At 39.6% G+C, this 19566-nt stretch overlaps 1 protein-coding gene across 3 annotated transcripts in view; it reads left to right on the top strand.

The window, feature by feature from the left end:
• The window catches only part of MCTP1 (multiple C2 and transmembrane domain containing 1), a 1531547-nt gene that overhangs the window by 292623 nt on the left and 1219358 nt on the right, over nucleotides 1–19566 (top strand). Inside the window, exon 1 of one of the 3 annotated variants that reach the window (XM_069751897.1) lies at nucleotides 16775–16882. The exons of the other annotated variants lie outside the window; for them this stretch is intronic. Coding sequence (XP_069607998.1) covers nucleotides 16880–16882 — 3 coding nt within the window. The 5' untranslated portion in view covers nucleotides 16775–16879. Of the gene's footprint in view, nucleotides 1–16774; nucleotides 16883–19566 lie in introns of those variants that run through there. 3 annotated transcript variants of the gene reach the window in all.

Raw genomic sequence — 19566 nt, 5'->3', positions numbered from 1 at the left:
AGTTGTCAGTAATCTAAAATGATCCCTCACATGTGTAAATCAAACTACTAGTTCATCAGCGATTTTAAAACGTTGTTGAGTGTAAAATTGCCTTATAATTTAGCATCATCGTTTACAGAAATAGGAGGTAGACTTATATATAATTCCTATCTTATAAGAGACTCAGGAAAGTGGTAGTATGGTGGGCTGATTCCTATTACACTGTAATACGGACCATAAACTTTACAGGGAACCTGTCACTTTGAAAATGGTAGTCCTGTCTCCTGACAGCAAACTGCACTGGACTCCACAGCTTAAAATGAGCATAACCTGATGAATGATGAATAGAATATCCTTCACATTAATCAAAGGCTGGACAGCTCGGTTAGGAGGCTCACAGCTGGCTCTGAAGATGGTCTGTAAATGCCCATAAGACCGATGCTCGTTAGCATGCAGTAAGAGCAATGTTAGATCATTTTTGTTGGTATTCCAGGCCAGAAGATATAGGAGCAACTAACGGGATGACTGAGAATAGGTGATTTTTATTGTTATTATTATCTATGTTTCTAGCATTCTCAATTCCAAGGTACAGAAGATACAAAAAGGCTTTACAAGGTACAAAATGTATGCCTAAACCCGGCTAAGTGATGGATGGGTAGAATGTGAGTGAGGAACTTGCTTGTGAGGTCTTAGGCTGTGTTCACATTGCGTTCCCCCAGTCTGTTAGATGGACTATGTTACACCGCAGCATTACGCAGCCCATTTAACGTATGTGTTGAACGGGCTGCTGTAACGCAGTGTGAACCTAGCCTTACAGTCTACAAGGGAAGAGAAGGAGACTGTAGGTGAGAGTAAGAGCTGCTAATATGGCAGTGTGATGGCAGTAGTAGGGTTATTGCAGGTGGTACCATGTTCCGTAGGTATTGTTGTAACACATTCTTCCACTCTTCATATAAAATCACTTCTTTTTTCTTCTAAAATACAATGTATAAAATAGACATTGCAGAGAGCAAGTAGGACTTCCAAACATAACAGGTATTACAAGTTGTAGGCTTTTTGAAGAGGTGGGTTTTCAGGTTGCGTTTGAAGGTTTCAAAGATGGGAAATATTCTCATTGAGGCAGAAGAGTATATAGGAGGTAGTTAAATTATTCGAACAGCAAACTATACATGGATAGATTATGTGTAAGATTGTAAGGCAGAAAGCCGCACCGAAACATGCTGCAGTACAGTAGTCTAGGCTGGAAACAACATGGGCATGCTTTAACATTTTTTGTTGATTCAAAGCTGAAAAATGTTTTTGAATTGGATGCAGCAGGTGGCAGTAAGGGCTTGAATTTGTGGTTAATAGAAAAAAGCAGAGTCAAAGGTTACACTGAGATATTGGCCCTGGGAACCTGGTGGATTTACTAACAAGTTTTTTTATGTCTGGTTAGGGATTTGAGCCTGGGTTCTGTTATATGAAAAAATGAAGCTACACTGACTCACTTCTTACAAAACTATAAAGTACATCAGTCTGCTCGGCTCCTTTCACTATGTTCACACGCAGCATTTTTGCAGCTTTTTTAAGCAGCAAAAACCTGCTCTTTTGGTAGCAAAAACTCTGTGTTCAAAACACTGGTTTTTGCTAGGTTGCAGACTGCTGGTTAGATGCTACATTTACCATTCAAGAGCAGAGGGAGAGGTTGTAGAGCCCTTAGTGCAGACAGGTTACAGCTCAGAAGTGTTAGGGACCGGCTTGAAGGTACTTATAGTAGCTTTGGGCTCCATTTTAACACTTTGTTTTGATATTCTTGGTGCTAAAGCAGCACAAACATTGTAAAAAAGGTTAAAAAGTTTTACATTTCTCCTACTTAGTGCTGTTTAAACTGTTCATATTATTTTTAACGGGGTTATGCACTCTGATATTGTGTCTTCCAAATGGGCGCATGATGGTCTTAAAAAAAATTATGTTGATCAACTACAGGAGTCCTGGCCTTTATCCTTACTGCTTGATGTATCCCCACTAGTTTACTCTTTTTCTCTTGTAGTGGAGGATGTCATGGTGCGGCTGTAGCCAACCACTAGCCTTTGATTGGCTGCAACCTTGACTACTTGTCGAAGCCATAGGAAACGATCCCTTAAGTCTCTCTTCTGGCTTAGACCAAACAGCAATCAGTGACGGCTGTTCTGCTGTAGCAATCACATGACTTTATGAATTTAAAGAGGGAACGAGAATGGCAGAAGGGTAGTTCCGGGGTCAGTAGCAGGGAGGAACACTGGGGTATAGTCAGTGAGTATATGTTTTTCCTTTAAGATCACCACCGGTCTATTTGTAAGAAACAAGCTTGTGGTGAAAAACCCCTTTGAAGGAAGAAATCTGAAAAAAAGAAGTATATAGTAACATAGTAACATAGTTAGTAAGGCCGAAAAAAGACATTTGTCCATCCAGTTCAGCCTATATTCCATCATAATAAATCCCCAGATCTACGTCTTTCTACAGAACCTAATTGTATGATACAATATTGTTCTGCTCCAGGAAGACATCCAGGCCTCTCTTGAACCCCTCGACTGAGTTCGCCATCACCACCTCCTCAGGCAAGCAATTCCAGATTCTCACTGCCCTAACAGTAAAGAATCCTCTTCTATGTTAGTGGAAAAACCTTCTCTCCTCCAGACGCAAAGAATGCCCCCTTGTGCCCGTCACCTTCCTTGGTATAAACAGATCCTCAGCGAGATATTTGTATTGTCCTCTTATATACTTATACATGGTTATTAGATCGCCCCTCAGTCGTCTTTTTTCTAGACTAAATAATCCTAATTTCGCTAATCTATCTGGGTATTGTAGTTCTCCCATCCCCTTTATTAATTTTGTTGCCCTCCTTTGTACTCTCTCTAGTTCCATTATATCCTTCCTGAGCACCGGTGCCCAAAACTGGACACAGTGATGAATTCCTGATAATACCATTCCTTTATGACCCTCGTTTTTAATGCAGAGCTTTCACTTCAATGTGTAGAATGTTTTTTTTCTTCTTAGCTTTCACCACTGACAATACCATCTACATCTTCAGACCTCCATGTAATATTGTGATCACAGTCATTTGGGAGTCACAATACCACAAATACTGATAAATGTGCTGTTCCTATCAAGCCCACCCAGCAAATGTCACGTAAGACCCTGCGAAGCCTCTGCATGTGCTGTCCCGTCAGTACAGCTCTATGAAAAGATAAGTGAAACATTATATAATGCCTGCAAAGCCAAAAATGTGAAATGGAAGAGACTGATAACGTATAGGTCTACAAATTGTGTCATTAATGATGATGGAGACTGGAAATAACACTGGAAATGAGCATTGAAAAAAATGATAGCTTAATAACGGCAGAGACTTTGAGAGGTGCACATGAGGAATATATTACTGGACCATTAGGAGTTTTTAACTATTACTCTGCTTTGTAAGTTATTCAGGTATGATAGAAAGCACTGTGCCGAGATGAGATCTAACGGACAAATAGAATTTCTACTGTGTTTGGACGAAAAGCTTAAACAGTCATTAGAATCTCTACATCCTTGAAACAAAGGCCACATTTGTGTGTTCAGTATTTGGTCAGTATTTTACATCATTGTGTAAGCCAAAATCAGTGTCAGTGTTTGCTAAAACCAGGAATGAAAATACAGAAGAAAAGTATAATTGAAAAGTTTGACACCTGTTCTGTGTGTTGGAGACATTACTAGTTTTGTCCTACAAATATTGATAAAACAATAATGATGTGTGAATAAAGCCCAACAGTCATAAAGTGTAACCTTAAAGGTGAAGGTGTCAGGTCCCCTGTGCCCCCCAACCCACCAGCATTTGTATATGTATTGCTAAATTACCTGCCTAACCTTGCCTTTATAACCTCTGTCTCCTAAACAAATGTTTTTGTTTGTTTTTTTAAAGTATTTATAAGCTTTGTTTTTTTCTTCTTTCTTTCAATGTTCTTTTTATTAAGAATTTTAAATTTAACAAACAGCTTTATAACAGAAGTAACATATGATATGGTCATCACAACATTTAGATGTGGTATAAAGAGCTAGGTGAGAAGTACTGAGATTAAACTTTCATAAGTTTAGGTACCAATAATAAGGGGGTGATAACCTTTTTTTCCTCTGAATAGAAGAGTTATACTAAACAATTAACAATCCAGTTAAAAAGGAAAAGAAAAGAAAAGGGAGAAAGCATAGTAAAGTAGAGCAAGGAATAAGGGAGGGGGGGTGTAAAGAATAGGAAGGAAGGGAGGGGGGGTGGGAATGATGACACCCTGGGGTGAATGCATTGGTTAATAATTATATCTCCGAATGAAAGGCGGGCTGTGATCTGTATCGAGTCCACGGGTTCCAGATATTTTGGAATTTAGTAGTGGAATGGTTAACTCTAGCAGCGAGTTCCTCCATGCGGTATAACTGATCTACCTTGAGGAGAAGTTGTCCTGCTGTGGGTGCAGTTTTGGTGATTCAATTTGGAGGGATTAAAGATTTCCCTGCCGCCATTATGAATTGTGATAATTTGGAGGCATACTCGTCCCTTGGCCATAGCGGGATGTTTAAAAAGACGTTTTCCGGTATTAACCCCTTAGTGACAGAGCCAAATTTTTTAAATCTGACCAGTGTCACTTTATGTGGTAATAACTCTGCAACGCTTCAACAAATCCCAGTGATTTTGAGATTGTTTTTTCGTGACACATTATACTTTATGATAATGGTAAATATAGGTCAATATGTTTTGTGTTTATTTATAGAAAATATCAAAAATTTGAGAAAAATTTTAAAAAATTAGCAATTTTCAAAGTTTGAATGATTATCCCTTTAATCCAGATGGTCATACCTCAGCAAACCATTAATAAATAACATTTCCCACATATCAGCTTTACATCAGCACCATTTGTAAAATGTTATTTTATTTTCTTAGCATTTTAGGAGGTTTAAAATTGTAGCAGCAATTTTTCATTTTTTCAAGGAAATTTACAACATTTATTTTTTTAGGGACTTATCCATGTTTGAAGTGACTTTAGGGGTCTCATATATTGGGAAACCCCCGAACGTGATACCATTTTAAAAACCGCACCCCCTGACATATTGAAAACTGCTGTCAGGTAGTTTATTAACCCTTCAGGTGCTCTAGAGGAATTAATGCAAAGTGGTATGACAGAAATGAAAATGTGTATTTTTACCACATAAATGTCGGTAACGTCTGAACAGGTTACAACAGCCGACAGACTCTAAGGCCGCTACTTGGTCATGAATTGCCATCGCAAACATCAGGACCACAAAATCATGATCTGAGGGCACCAACTGGGATAAAGAGGAAGCCTGCACACTCTGTTAACCATTTATAATGATGTAGTCACTATTGACAGCAGCATCTAAGGGGTTAAACAGATATGTACGGTGCCAACACTGATTGTGGCTGATGCAGCAAGTTGTCAGCTTTAGTGGACAGCTGACAGCTGCTGGATTGTCATCTGTATGGGGAGGCTATTCTCTTACATCTCAGGTCAGTTAAAAGACGTATTGGCGGTCATTAAGGGGTTAAGGCTACGTTTTTTTTTATTCAGTAGTTTCTGGATGGTGGAAGTTACCACCCTCCAGAAGGGAGCCAGAGACGGACAAGACCATCATATGTGTATGAAGTTGCCCCTGTCGGCATCACACCTCCAACAATTAGGCTTTGTTGAGTGATGCCACTTCTGGATTCTGTTAGGGGTTAAATTTTAAGCTTCGTTTTTTTCTTATGCAAATGAACCTTTTGCCTCAATGAGAACTTAGTTTCCACAGACTAGTAGTCCCTCTCTGCATGTTATCACACCCCTGTGGGCATGAGAACACAATTTCCAAGAGGCAGGGTCTTTGCCAGCTGTCTGCAAGTCTCGTGCATATGGGTGGCTTACTTTAACCTTGCTTACCTTGCTTACAGATGTCTTTGCTTGTTCCTGCTGATCTTTGGCTCCTCAGTGTGCGTGAGTCATCTTCTGGACTTCATGCGCAGAGCACCTCTGAAGCCGGGAAGCGTACACTCGGCTTCAGAGGCGCAATGACGTTGCTGAACAAAGCCGTTCACAAGATTGGACATCATGCCGGCAACTAATTCCCCCCAGGGCTTTAAATATTGGAGAGTTAAAAAAGAATTCTTCCTATACACTGAGATCATTTGGTTCTACACAAAAATCTTATTTTGCCACCTCCACAACCCTGATATTTAAAGGGAACCTGTCACCTGAATTTGGCGGGACAGGTTTTGGGTCATATGGGCGGAGTTTTCGGGTGTTTGATTCACCCTTTCCTTACCCGCTGGCTGCATGCTGGCTGCAATATTGGATTGAAGTTCATTCTCTGTCCTCCATAGTACACGCCTGCGCAAGGCAAGATTGCTTTGCGCAGGCGTGTACTATGGAGGACAGAGAATGAACTTCAATCCAATATTGCAGCCAGCATGCAGCCAGCGGGTAAGGAAAGGGTGAATCAAACACCCGAAAACTCCGCCCATATGACCCAAAACCAGTCCCGCCAAATTCAGGTGACAGAGTCCCTTTAAGAACATCTGTTAGTGATGCCAGGTGCTCTAGATGTAGAAAGTTGAAGGTGGAAAAGCTATTTATTGAAATCAATGTGCAGAGGAACACATTCCTACTCTCAGTTCATTATCTTATATAATTCGGTCTTATCTGTAGATTTAATGCTTCAAGGTTGCATATAATCCAATTAAAATGAGTGGAAGCAGGGCCTGAAGTGCTTTAGTTCAATATAAAAAGTTATATTGTATTAAAAACAACAACTCAGTACTCCCAAGAAATTGAATAATTTTGTTTCCGGATACAATTTCCCCCAAGGCTAGGTTCTCCTATTAAACAAAATCAAACTAAGGCAGTGAATGTTTCTGCAGATCATACAGTACCCTGTATGTTACATCTATAGACTTGAGATTTTGAGGTGCAAGTCCAGACAATTCTAAGGGATCTTCCAGTAATTTATGACTTTCGGCTCACCATTTTTTTAAATTTATCAAACATTAGTTGGTCATGTTTTTTAACCAATTCCATACTGCTCATATTCTTTAAAAGTTTGGATGGTCCATTTTCCACTCTGCAGTGATGTCCTAAAACATCCCCTCAGAGTAGAGTAGCTGCACGCTGTGGGAGTGGGTAGTCAGCTGTAAAACAGCTGGATTTCCAATAGAGAAGGAACAGATGGTTTATTACCATCCCTGCTTTATCGATCACTCAAGATGCAGCGATGACATCAGAAGTCAAAAGGAGAATAGCTATGGGCAAGTGTCACGAACCCCACAGTAAGGAAGACACAAGCTGAGTGGCAGAGAACTCACTGGGCAGCAAGCAGGGCCTGAACCACTTGACTGAGGGGAGTGGCCGAGGGCGGAGATAGGCATCGGAGTGCAGGGATGGCGCCGGAGAGAAGTCAAACGTGCCGAGGTCAAAACTGGGAGGTCAATGAGGTACCGGGGGTGAGACGGAAGGATAGTCAGGTGAAAGCCGGGGATCAGAGAGCCAAACCAAGTAATGAAGGGGCGAAAGAGACATGAGGTGACAAAGTCAAAACTGACAGGCCAGGAGGTCAGAACCAAGGGAAGCAGTCAAACAAATGCAGTATGCAAATGCACACCAGGGGGTCAGACACACAGACAGAACGAAAGTATAACTGACAGGGAATCCAGGTTCAGAATGGATATAAATATCCCCCCAGATCCAAAAGGAGGCCACACACAATTAACCCTGAGAGGGCAGGGCATGAACCCTGTCCAAACATGACAGCAAGTCAACAATGAAGTCACTGGACAAGGTCGTCAAATCTAGAAACATTCAACTGGCAATGAAGGCATGGCTCATACATAGTTTGGTCTTTTCTGTAGTAACATATGGATGCGAAACCTGGACGATAAAGAAACAAGACAGAAGAATTGACGCCTTCAACATGTGGTCCTCTAGAGGATGTTATCAATACCATGGATGGTAAGAAGAACAAACAAATCAATTTTGGAACAAACTGAGCTAAACATGTCACTCGAAGCAAAGATCACCATGCTCAGACTTGTCTATATTGGACACTTCATACAAAGACAGCAATCACTGGAGAAGGACATCATGGTCAGAAGAATAGCAGGAACAAGGAAAAGAGGTACACCAGCAACCCAATGACTTGATACTATCAACATAACAATGGAGAAGATCCTGGTCATCTATCTATGCTTGCACAAGATTGATCTTCATATAGATTGTTCATCCATCAATTCGCCATGGTTCAAGACCGAGGTGAACCTGTTAAATAATAAATGAAAATAACATAAAACTTAAGCTGTACATATCACAAAAAATTCAAAAATTATTTGAGAAGAAATTTTACACCTTTAAAAATAAACAAAAAAATATACAAAGAAAAAAGTTCATGTCATGAGTGCATTCAATTTTGTTACTAAATTGATATCATACAAGACCAACCACATGGGCTTTTCATTCTTGCATCTGTCGAGTACATCTTATGCATGTAACACATGCACACAGACGATTGGATGATCGCAGCTTTAAGTTCCCCAAGGGGACTATTGAAGCCAGTTAAAAATAAAAATATTTTAAAAATAGCAAAAACACAAAAGTTCTCATCACCCCTCCCCCCCCCTTTGGTCCATTGAAAATAAAAACACATATATTTAGTATCGCTGCTTTCAGAAATGTCCTGTCTATCAAAGTATAAAAATTAATCAGATCGGTAAACAGCGTAACAAGACAAAAATTGAAACGCCAGAATTAGTTTTTTGGCCTCCACAACATTGCATTAAAATGCAATGATGGGTGGTCAAAACATCGTATCTACCCCAAAATGATATCAATATAAAAGTCAATGCAGTGCTCAAAAAATAAGCCCTCACCTGGCCCCAGATTACAAAAATGGAGACACTACGAGTCTCAGAAAATGGCAACATAAGCAAATTTTATATTTCTTACAAATTTCAGATTTTTTTTCACCACTTAAATACAAAAGATAAACACAGACAAAATTCTCAGTTGCATTCTAGATGCCCAGGTGATATCACTAATAGTGATCCACCATCAGAAAGGAATATTTAACTCCAAAACAGCATAGTAAAGAGAGGAGACAAAATAGGAGTATCAAATAATTATAGTAAAAGATATATCAATTTTATTAAAGTATTCTTGTAAAACAGCAATTAGGTAAAATGGCAAAATACAAGACAGACACATAGGACAGGGTCATGTGCAATGGATATTGCATATAAAGTATCACCCATGTACTAAAATAGTATAACAATGGGAATCAAACATACAGTGAGGTATATGCTTGCAGACACTGTCCCAGAGTTAGAAAATTACATACTAATAAAGATTTTTAGTAAAGTGACAAGTGTATAGCAGGGGCAGAGCTTACCAAAAAGCAAAGGCACAGACCCTGAACCAGATGGCAGAGACCTGACGCACGTTTCGTGTGTTTCCATACCGCTTTCTCAAGGGGATGCAACCTATACATGTGTGGCATCAGCGATCTCGTAATTACCTGGGGAATCATGCTGCCAGGTCAGTTTCAGCATTTGGTGAACACGTTAAATAAAAAAAAAAAAATTGTGAATTTTTTTTTGCAATTTAGAGGGGACAATACCAGATGCTTTCATGTCCTCAAGGGTTCGGCCATGCCCGCTTTCGAATCAGTGCAGCCGTTAGAGGGAGGGGCCATTCTGATTGGTTGGAATACCTCCAACTAAAATCCTTCCTCTCATCTCCAGAGGGTGCAGGCTCATACTCCTCCCTTCCTACGCCGTTTGAAAAGCTTTTCCTGTTGGGGTCGCCGCCTGCACATGCTGTCTCATTAATATATGCTCTTTTGAACCAAAATATCAAAGACAAGTTCCCCAAGTTTGTGGAGAGGTGGAGGGGTGAGTTGGGAGTTGCTATATCGGAGGCGGAGTGGAAGAAGGCGTTCGTATATTCACATAAATTCTCTATTGCCTGTGCTGCACAGGAAAAGAATTACAAAATTCTCACCAGGTGGTATCGCTGTCCTGATGTCTTACACGCCGCTTTTCCCTCCGTCTCCGATAGGTGCTGGGGTTGTGGAGTAGAGAGAGGTACCATGCTACACATTTGGTGGGGATGTAAGCATAATAAGCCATTTTGAGATTTTGTTTTTTCTGCATATCAAGCCAGGTGGCTTTATTATCCTCCCGGGCTCGTTTCGCTTCCAGAAAAAGGGGCTCCTAAGATTCTGCTTAACTGCTGCATGCACTGTGATCCCGAGACATTGGAAATCCTCCCAATCTCCTAATGTGTCTGAATGGGTCAGGGAGTTGACCAGCCTTCAAAGTATGGAGGAATTGTCCGCTGAGGTTAACGATTCAATGGAGAAATTTTCTGCAGGTCTGGAGTCCTTGGATTTTGTATATGGACTCTCAGGACTTTCAATCCCTCTTTTCTAAGCCATAAGGAAGATAGATTGAACAATACGGGTTAGACGGACGTCATTATGGGGGTGCAAGTTGCCCCCTTCTATATCAGACTCCATGGTTCCTCCCCCTCCCCCCTTTTTTTCATCCTCTCTCCTCCCCCATATTCCTCTTCTTAGTCTTATTCTTTCCGTTCGTGTTTATACCATTATTACTTGGAGTGACCTAGCTCCTCTTGTTCGGGTCGCTCTCTTTCAGAGGATACCTCATATGTATCACCAAATGTCATACAGTCTCCATGGATAGGGGATACCTATATCCGCCATGGATTTTTTTTTTCTTTTCAGATCTTGTTGGACTTGATTGAAAATTATTTTGACCTGAAAGTTATACTATTTCGGGACTTGTTGGTTACAGGTCTTGATATACAGTTGTATATGAGATTTCTTTTTGTACTCAATACTTTTTATGTTGTTGAATCCTTTGTTCCTTGTTTGTTTTGAAGTTCTTTTCAATAAAAACCAGATTAAACATACATTTTTTTGGCAATTTCATTGCATCACAGTTTTCCAGTATGCTATATGGTAAAGTCAATGGTGTCGTTTAAAAGTGCAACTCGTCCCGTGAACAAATAAGCCATCATACGGCTATATTAATGGAATAATAAAAAAGTTATGGCTCTGGGAGGAAGTTGAGGAAAAATCGAAAGCCCAAAAATGTAAAATCGCCATGTGGTGAAGGGGTTAAATGTTTGGCCACGTCCTGATGCACCAAGTGGCGGTACTTTGTTTGAAGAGTCATTCTGTGCTGACGGAGTCCTTTAACCTCACCGTGTTCGCTAGAATCTCAACAGTTTTTTACACACAAACTGTTTAACGCCCACCATCCCCGTTCTAACTTCTCAGGACCACAAGCCTGTATCTCGCTCACTTAGACCATTCCTTCTCAAATTGCAAAATTTATGAAACACTAAACACATACTTTTATTCAGGAGGAGGGCCACTCCATATGCCATTAGCTCCAGCCCTAAAACCCATAAAGAGTAACCGTCATGTTAACATTGTAATATATCTTATCATCTGCTTCTTTTGTCTCCTGGACTTATTTTTATCTCTTATTTCATTGGTAAAATCTGTATTAAGTGAAGACATTTCAAGCTACAGATGTAGGAGATGACAGGTGGTGCTTTTAAAATTCTATGGAGTGAGGAGTTAGAGGCCTACACTCACATTCTGCAGCAAGTTCTCCGGAAACGACAGTTACAGTTCTCCATAGAGCTTCATGAGCACCAACGGTCATCTCCTAGCTCAGTAATGGGAACATCTGTAATCACTGAAGTCATTTTACGTTTGAATTGAGAATGGCGAAAATGACAATGAAAGAAGCAGAATTCTCTGCAAAGATGTATTACAAAGTTTCTAATTTTCACATGTATGATTGATTTATGAAAAAAAAAAGATAATAAAACAGTTACTCTTTTACCGACTCTCCTCCACAACCACCACTCCTATTCAGTCCACTTCATCCCAGGAGTGAACCAACCCGGCCATGCCACCGGCCTCAGAGCAGACAACCTTCCCTTATATGCTGCTCAGCAGTCCATCCCAATGTCTCCTCACAGCTCCCTCCTCAAATTCAGCTGTAGCTTCTCCTGGGCTGAAACCCACCTAGCATTTCTCACAGCCCCAACAGCCTTGCCAGTGATGGTGTCCAGGACTATCTTGGCAATGTTCTTGTCTCTCCACTGGGTGTCTTAAGACCACTGTGCACTCCTGCCATCCTTCAGCCCACCACTTCTCTCCTGGCTGCTCCGGCCTCCAGCACACCAATGCTCCCCCACAGCAGAGTCATATGACAGACTCCATATTAATATCGTGGCTCTACCCTAAAAAACATGCAATCCCATTAAACACAGCATTTGACAGAATAATGGAGCTCATGGTGTGGAAAATAATCCTTCATTAAATTTCTAGTTTTGGATCAAACCCAGCAACTTTTACAAATGTGTAATCCATAACAATTCATGCAATATTAAACTATCATTTCAACATTAATGCCACTTCTGCCTGCTGAATAAGTAGGACAACCAAAGTGGTTTATAATAGATAGACCCCTTATGTAATAAGGCCGAAGGATGTACCACTACCAACCAATGTACATATATAAAAATAAGCATTAAAGAGAATCTGTCACCTGGTTTTTTGATTCTTCATCTACGAGCAGCAAAATGTAGGAAAAGAGACCCGGACTCCAGCAATGTATCACTTAGTTTACTGGGTGCAGCAATTGTGATGCAATCAGAGCTTTTAGATGTAGCAGTGCTCAGAGAGCTGCCCCCACCCACACCACTGATTAGCAGCTTTCTGTGTACATTTTACATTGGCAGTAAACTTCTAATCAGTGGTGGTGGCGGAGTTGGACCAGGATGCACACGGCACCAGTCCAGCAGGGATAATCTCCTGTGCATAAAACCCTCATTGTATGGATACAACAGCACACAGCCTAATAAGTGACATAGCGGAAATCTATGTCCCAGCCCCTATTTAATTCTGTCCTCAGATTTACATAGCAAAGCCTGCTGACATATTCCCTTTAAAGCTGCAGTAAAGAGGTGATCTCATTATATTAATTTATTGCACAGCCACAGGATTTGCAATAAATATCTGATGGGTGCAGATTCTGCCCCTGGAAATGAGGTTTCCCTTCCCATATGGTGAAGCAGTGAATGGATTGAGAGATGGCTATGTACAGTTGGGAAAATAAGTATTTCATACACTGCCGATTTTGAAAGTTTTCCCACCTACAAAGAATGGAGAGGTCTGGAATTTTTATCGTAGGCACACTTCAACTGTGAGAGACAGAATCTGACAATGAAACCTAGAAAATCACATTGTATGATTTTCACATAATTAATTTGCATTTTATTGCAAGAATAAGTATTTGATACAACAGGAAAACAGAACTTAATATTTAGTACAAAAACCTTTGTTTGCAATTACAGGGGTTAGTCGTTTCCTTTAGTTCTTGACCAAGTTTGCACACACTGCAGCAGGGATTTTGGCCCACTCCTCCATACACATCTTTCAGGTTTCGTGGCTGTCACTGTGCAACATTGAGTGTCAGCTTCCTTCAAAGATTTTCTATTCAGTTGAGGTTTGGAAGCTAGCTAGGCCACTCTAGGACCTTGAAATGCTTCTTATGGAGCCACTCCTTTGTTGCCCTGGCTGTGTGTTTCAGGTCATTGTCATGCTGGAATACCCAGCCACTTCCCATCTTCAATTTTCTTCCTGAGGGAAGAAGGTTGTTGGCCAAACTCTTGCTATACATGACCTTTATCCTCCCATCAATATGTTGCAGTCATTCTGTCCCTTTTGTAGAAAAGCACCCAAAAAATATGATGTTTCATGGTTGGGATGGTGTTCTCGGAGTTGCACTCAACCTTCTTCTTTTCCACTCAAGTGGAGTTGATACCAAAAAGTTCTATTTTGGTCTCATCTGACCACATGACCTTCTCCCATGACTTCTCTGGGTCATCTAGATGGTCATTGGCGAACTTCAAACGGGCCTGGACATGTGCTGCCGTCAGCAGTGGGACTTTGCGTGCCTGCAGGATTTTAATCCATGAGAGCATAGTGTTTAACAAATGGTAATGTTTGACATTCTGGTCACAGCTTTCTTCAGGTCATTGACCAGGTCCTCCATGTAGTTCTGAGCTGATTCCTGACCTTTCTCTGAATCATCCTGACCCCACGAGGCGAGATCTTGTGTGGAGCCCCAGACAGAGGAAGACTGACAGTCATCTTATGTTTCTTTGATTTTCTAATAATTGTGCCTACAGTTGTTGCCTTCTCACCAAGCTGCTTGCCTATTGTACTGTAGCTCATCCCAGCCTTGTGCAGGTCTACAAATGTTTTCCTGATGTCCATAGACAGCTCTTTCGTCTTAGCTATGGTGGGGAGGTTGAAATGTGATTGATTGAGTGTGTGGACAGGTGTCTTTTGTACAGGTAACAAGATCAAGCAGGTGCAACTAAAACAGGTAATGAGTGCAGAGTAGGAGGGCTTCTTAATGAAAATCTAAATGAATAATTATTCATAGAATCATAGAATGTTCGAGTTGGAAGGGACCTCAAGTATCGTGTCCAACCCCTGCTCAATGCAGCGCAGGATTCACTAAACCATCTAAGACAGATGTCTGTCCAGCCTCTGTCTGTAGACTTCCATTGAAGGAGAACTCACCACCTCTCATGGCAACCTGTTCCACTCATTGATCACCCTCACTCTCAAAAAAATTTTTCTAATGTGTAATCTGTATCTTCTTCCTTTCAGTTTCATTCCATTGCTTCACATCTTTCCAGGAGCAAATGAGAATAATGATGATTCCTCTACACTGTGATATCCCTTCAAATATTTGTAGACGGCTATTAAGTCTCCTCTCAGTCTTCTTTTTTGCAAACTAAACATTCCCAGATCCTGTAACCGTTCCTCGTAGGACACACTTTGCAGTTTGCTCAGCATCCTGGCAGCTCTTCTCTGAACCTATTCCAGTTTTTCAATGTATTTTTTAAATGTGGTGCCCAGGAATGGACACATTATTCCAGATGCATCAGACTGTTGACACATGTGCAGTCTGTGATCTGTTAGTATACCAAAGTCTTTTTCACACACGCTGTTGCTTAGTTCTATTCCTCCCATCCTGTAGATGTAATTTTCATTTTTCTTACCCAGATGTAGAATCTTGCATTTCTCCCTGTTAAACACCATTCTAGTAGTCACTGCCCATGGTTCAAGCTTATCTAGATCCTTCTGAATCCTTTCTCTTTCTTCTCTGGTGTTAGCTATCCCTCCTAGCTTCGCATCATCTGCAAATTTGATTAGTTTACCTTCAGTTCCCTTATGTAGATAATCTATAAAAATAGTTGAACAACACTAGGGCCAGGACAGAGCCTTGTGGTACCCCACTTGAAACACTCTTCCAATTGGATGTGCAACCATTTATTTTACCACTCTTTACTCCATGAAATCTGCATGTCACTAAACATGAGAACATATACTGAGAACTCTCCCAAGGAAACAGAGTCTCCTATAATGTCTTATGTTATATATACATGCATATGTCCAATGTTAAAATCTCCAAACAGGCAAGAGAGCAGCATCTATAAACATACAGGAAACAAAATACAATAATCTGCAATCAGAAGTATAGATTATATAAAAAATTATCACAATCTAGTTTCAATTAGTTTAAAAAATGTATCTGACTCATTCCGTAAAAAAAAAATAAACATATACCTAAAAACAGCAATGGACATTTTAAGAAATGTTTAATAGGTTAGAGTAGAGTACGTCACTTGCAAAAGAGTCTACCTTGTCGTGGTGGCTTACAAAATGTTTTTGCAAAAACAAAAGCTGCTAGGTATGTATGTGATATGGTGTTTGATGGCAACTAAGTTATGATTGGTGAGGACGTGGTGCCAAAGCGGAGATTTTCCAAGAGTAGGCTGTGGGACTGTGGAAGGTTTGAGGGGTGGAGGTGGAGCTTGGGTGAAGCCTGGGTAGAGTCTCAAGAGGGCCAGAAAATGTTGATAGTGTGGGGCCCTGCAATTCCTGGTGGCAGCCCTGGACACACAGTTTTATTTGTGGTATTCTTCAATTCTCTTGTGTTATACCCTTCTTCTGCTCAAGCCTTGCTCCAGAATACGCACACTACATCAGTCTTAGGGTACGTGTCCACGGTCCGTATTCACGGTGCTTTTGACGGAGCAGAAAACATGCATAGGGCCCTGTAATTTACCTTTTGGCGACAGAGCGTTGCCGCAAGGCATACAGACATGCTGCGGTCTAAAAAGACGCGCCGCATGTCCGGAAACGCAGGGCAGCCGGGTGCATGTTCGCACGCATAGTGGAGACGGGATTTCATAAAATCCCCTCCACTATGCTGTAACATCTGGACGTTGCGGGTTGAGCGCTGTGGCTGTACGCAGCGTTCAATCTGCAGCTCATCCGGATGTATTCCTGAACGTGGACACATACCCTTACATGGAGTAACTTTTGAAATGAAAACAAAAGAAGGCACTTATATATTATTTTTGCATAATTTTCTACAAGTTGTTGAAATAAACAGTGTGGCCGAAATCTGATCAGACTGAGCAGATAAGGGTTTAGTGTTACAGGAGATCTGAAAGAGGAGATACAGGCGTTCATACATATGTAGTCCTTCGTATGTGGTCTCGGATTGGTTATGGTGGGTGCCTTTAATGACATGGTTGGCTGTAGCTCACCCACTCTCTGTTGCAGACAAAGCAATTGAACAGCCTAAGCCCCACCTATATACCATCACCTCCTCTCTCAGATTAACCAGCATTAGTAGAAAGGAGGTGAGATAAGATGGATACATTCTGGGACACATATCCAAGACTTACATTCCACATATTTGCCTTGTGAAATTGAACACAACAAGATCTAGAAAGTTAAGGATATTATGGTAAGTCTTGCTAGTCATCTGTGCTCGTTTCGACCCTTTAACAGCTTCTACATACTGTATGGTACTGTTTGCCTGCCTTGAGCTGAAGGAAATGCTGTGTTCATTGCAATGTGACAAACTTACGGAATACGAAAATGTAGTAATACTAGGCGCAGATTTGTGCTTCAATATAAAAGCCTGCCACCACACCAGTAAATCATTTCCTTCCCACATTGTGGAGCAACAGTGCCTCTCCGTCACGTCCCATCCCTTTCCATTACTGCCTGCAATTTGAATGCAGAGGCAAGTGATATCTGTACATGAAGCTGGATGTGTACAGATCAGGATAGGCTAGCCATGAATCTGGAGGAGCAGTGTCAGTCTGAAGATGTGTTATCCACTATTGCAGCATTATGTTAGACATCTGCAAGCTGAAAACTATAGGCACCTTGCCACTGCTGTCTGCTCAGGTACAGTCTAAGCTCTTATTTTAGTGTAACTTTCACTGATAGTTTTTGTATGATTTGTGTGTGTGATTGCTGTGCCATCATAGAGGTGGTCATTTTGCTTTTCCATGTGTATTAAATCATAATGTAATTTTATTATAATATCCTAAAATGTAAATGCATAAAAGTGTATATATTAGACGTTGAGAATCTTACGACATATTCACATGCAGCACATGTTGGTAAATGATAAGGGCTGTGTGTGGGACAGCTAACTTGGACACATGATGTAATAGTAGTTGAGATATTGTCTGATTATGTGCTCAGATCAATGCCTATACCAAGCACCACTGAGCTAAAAATGCTGCTATTACTATTTACATGAATTTATGCAATAGTTTGTGGTACATTGTCATTTCCATTACATTGAATTCTCGTAAAGTTAGGTACCAGAAATGTATTTCAGTAAATTGTGTTTTTCGATTGTAGCCAGCTAGCCATGTCATCAGGTTGGTTAAAAATATAATTTTTTGAAACTTACAGTGGGTCCTCCAAGAGTAAAATAGGCATGAAATTGAGTTATTATAATATTAAATAACACTGTAAGGAAGAAAACTATGTGTGCAGGACTGCACTGTGATTGGCATCATGCCATGTATTGTCATGATTGTTATCCTACAAATCTATGTTAGGAGAGCCCCATACACCCACTAGCGCTGTAAAACGTCTTATTCTATATGCCTGTCGAAATGGTAAGGTTTCCTGTGTTAGTAAGCTATTGTACTACTTTGCTTTTATGTAGCAGTACAAGTAGAGCTTTTGTTTTTAGGTGTAGCAATGTGTGTATATGTAGTTTAACTTTTATGTTTCAATGTAGTTTGTTCATATGTAGTAATATTTATATGTTTACATGTAGCTATCCTTTTATGTGTAGTAATATTTGTATGTTTACATGTAGCTATCCTTTTATGTGTAGTAATATTTGTATGTTTACATGTAGCTATCCTTTTATGTGTAGAAATATTTATATGTTTACATGTAGCTATCCTTTTATGTGTAGTAATATTTGTATGTTTACATGTAGCTATCCTTTTATGTGTAGAAATATTTATTTGTTTACATGTAGCTATGCTTTTATGTGTAGTAATATTTGTATGTTTACATGTAGCTATCCTTTTATGTGTAGAAATATTTATATGTTTACATGTAGCTATCCTTTTATGTGTAGTAATATTTGTATGTTTACATGTAGCTATCCTTTTATGTGTAGAAATATTTATATGTTTACATGTAGCTATCCTTTTATGTCTAGTAATATTTGAATGTTTACATGTAGCTATCCTTTTATGTGTAGTAATATTTGTATGTTTACATGTAGCTATCCTTTTATGTGTAGTAATATTTGTATGTTTACATGTAGCTATCCTTTTATGTGTAGAAATATTTATATGTTTACATGTAGCTATCCTTTTATGTCTAGTAATATTTGTATGTTTACATGTAGCTATCCTTTTATGTCTAGTAATATTTGAATGTTTACATGTAGCTATCCTTTTATGTGTAGTAATATTTGTATGTTTACATGTAGCTATCCTTTTATGTGTAGTAATATTTGTATGTTTACATGTAGCTATCCTTTTATGTGTAGTAATATTTGTATGTTTACATGTAGCTATCCTTTTATGTGTAGTCATATTTATATGCTTACATGTAGCTATCCTTCTATGTGTAGAAATATTTATATGTTTACATGTAGCTATCCTTTTATGTGTAGTAATATTTGAATGTTTACATGTAGCTATCCTTTTATGTGTAGTAATATTTGAATGTTTACATGTAGCTATCCTTTTATGTGTAGAAATATTTATATGTTTACATGTAGCTATCCTTTTATGTGTAGTAATATTTGTATGTTTACATGTAGCTATCCTTTTATGTGTAGAAATATTTATATGTTTACATGTAGCTATCCTTTTATGTGTAGTAATATTTGTATGTTTACATGTAGCTATCCTTTTATGTGTAGAAATATTTATATGTTTACATGTAGCTATCCTTTTATGTGTAGTAATATTTGAATGTTTACATGTAGCTATCCTTTTATGTGTAGAAATATTTATATGTTTACATGTAGCTATCCTTTTATGTGTAGTCATATTTGTATGTTTACATGTAGCTATCCTTTTATGTGTAGTCATATCTATATGTTTACATGTAGCTGTCTTTTTATGTGTAGTAATATTTGTATGTTTACATGTA

The sequence above is a fragment of the Ranitomeya imitator genome, chromosome 1 (genome assembly GCF_032444005.1).
Source record: "Ranitomeya imitator isolate aRanImi1 chromosome 1, aRanImi1.pri, whole genome shotgun sequence".
Taxonomy (NCBI): domain Eukaryota; kingdom Metazoa; phylum Chordata; class Amphibia; order Anura; family Dendrobatidae; genus Ranitomeya; species Ranitomeya imitator.
Note: the sequence above shows the minus strand (reverse complement) of the source record. Positions and strands in the feature narration are given on the sequence as shown.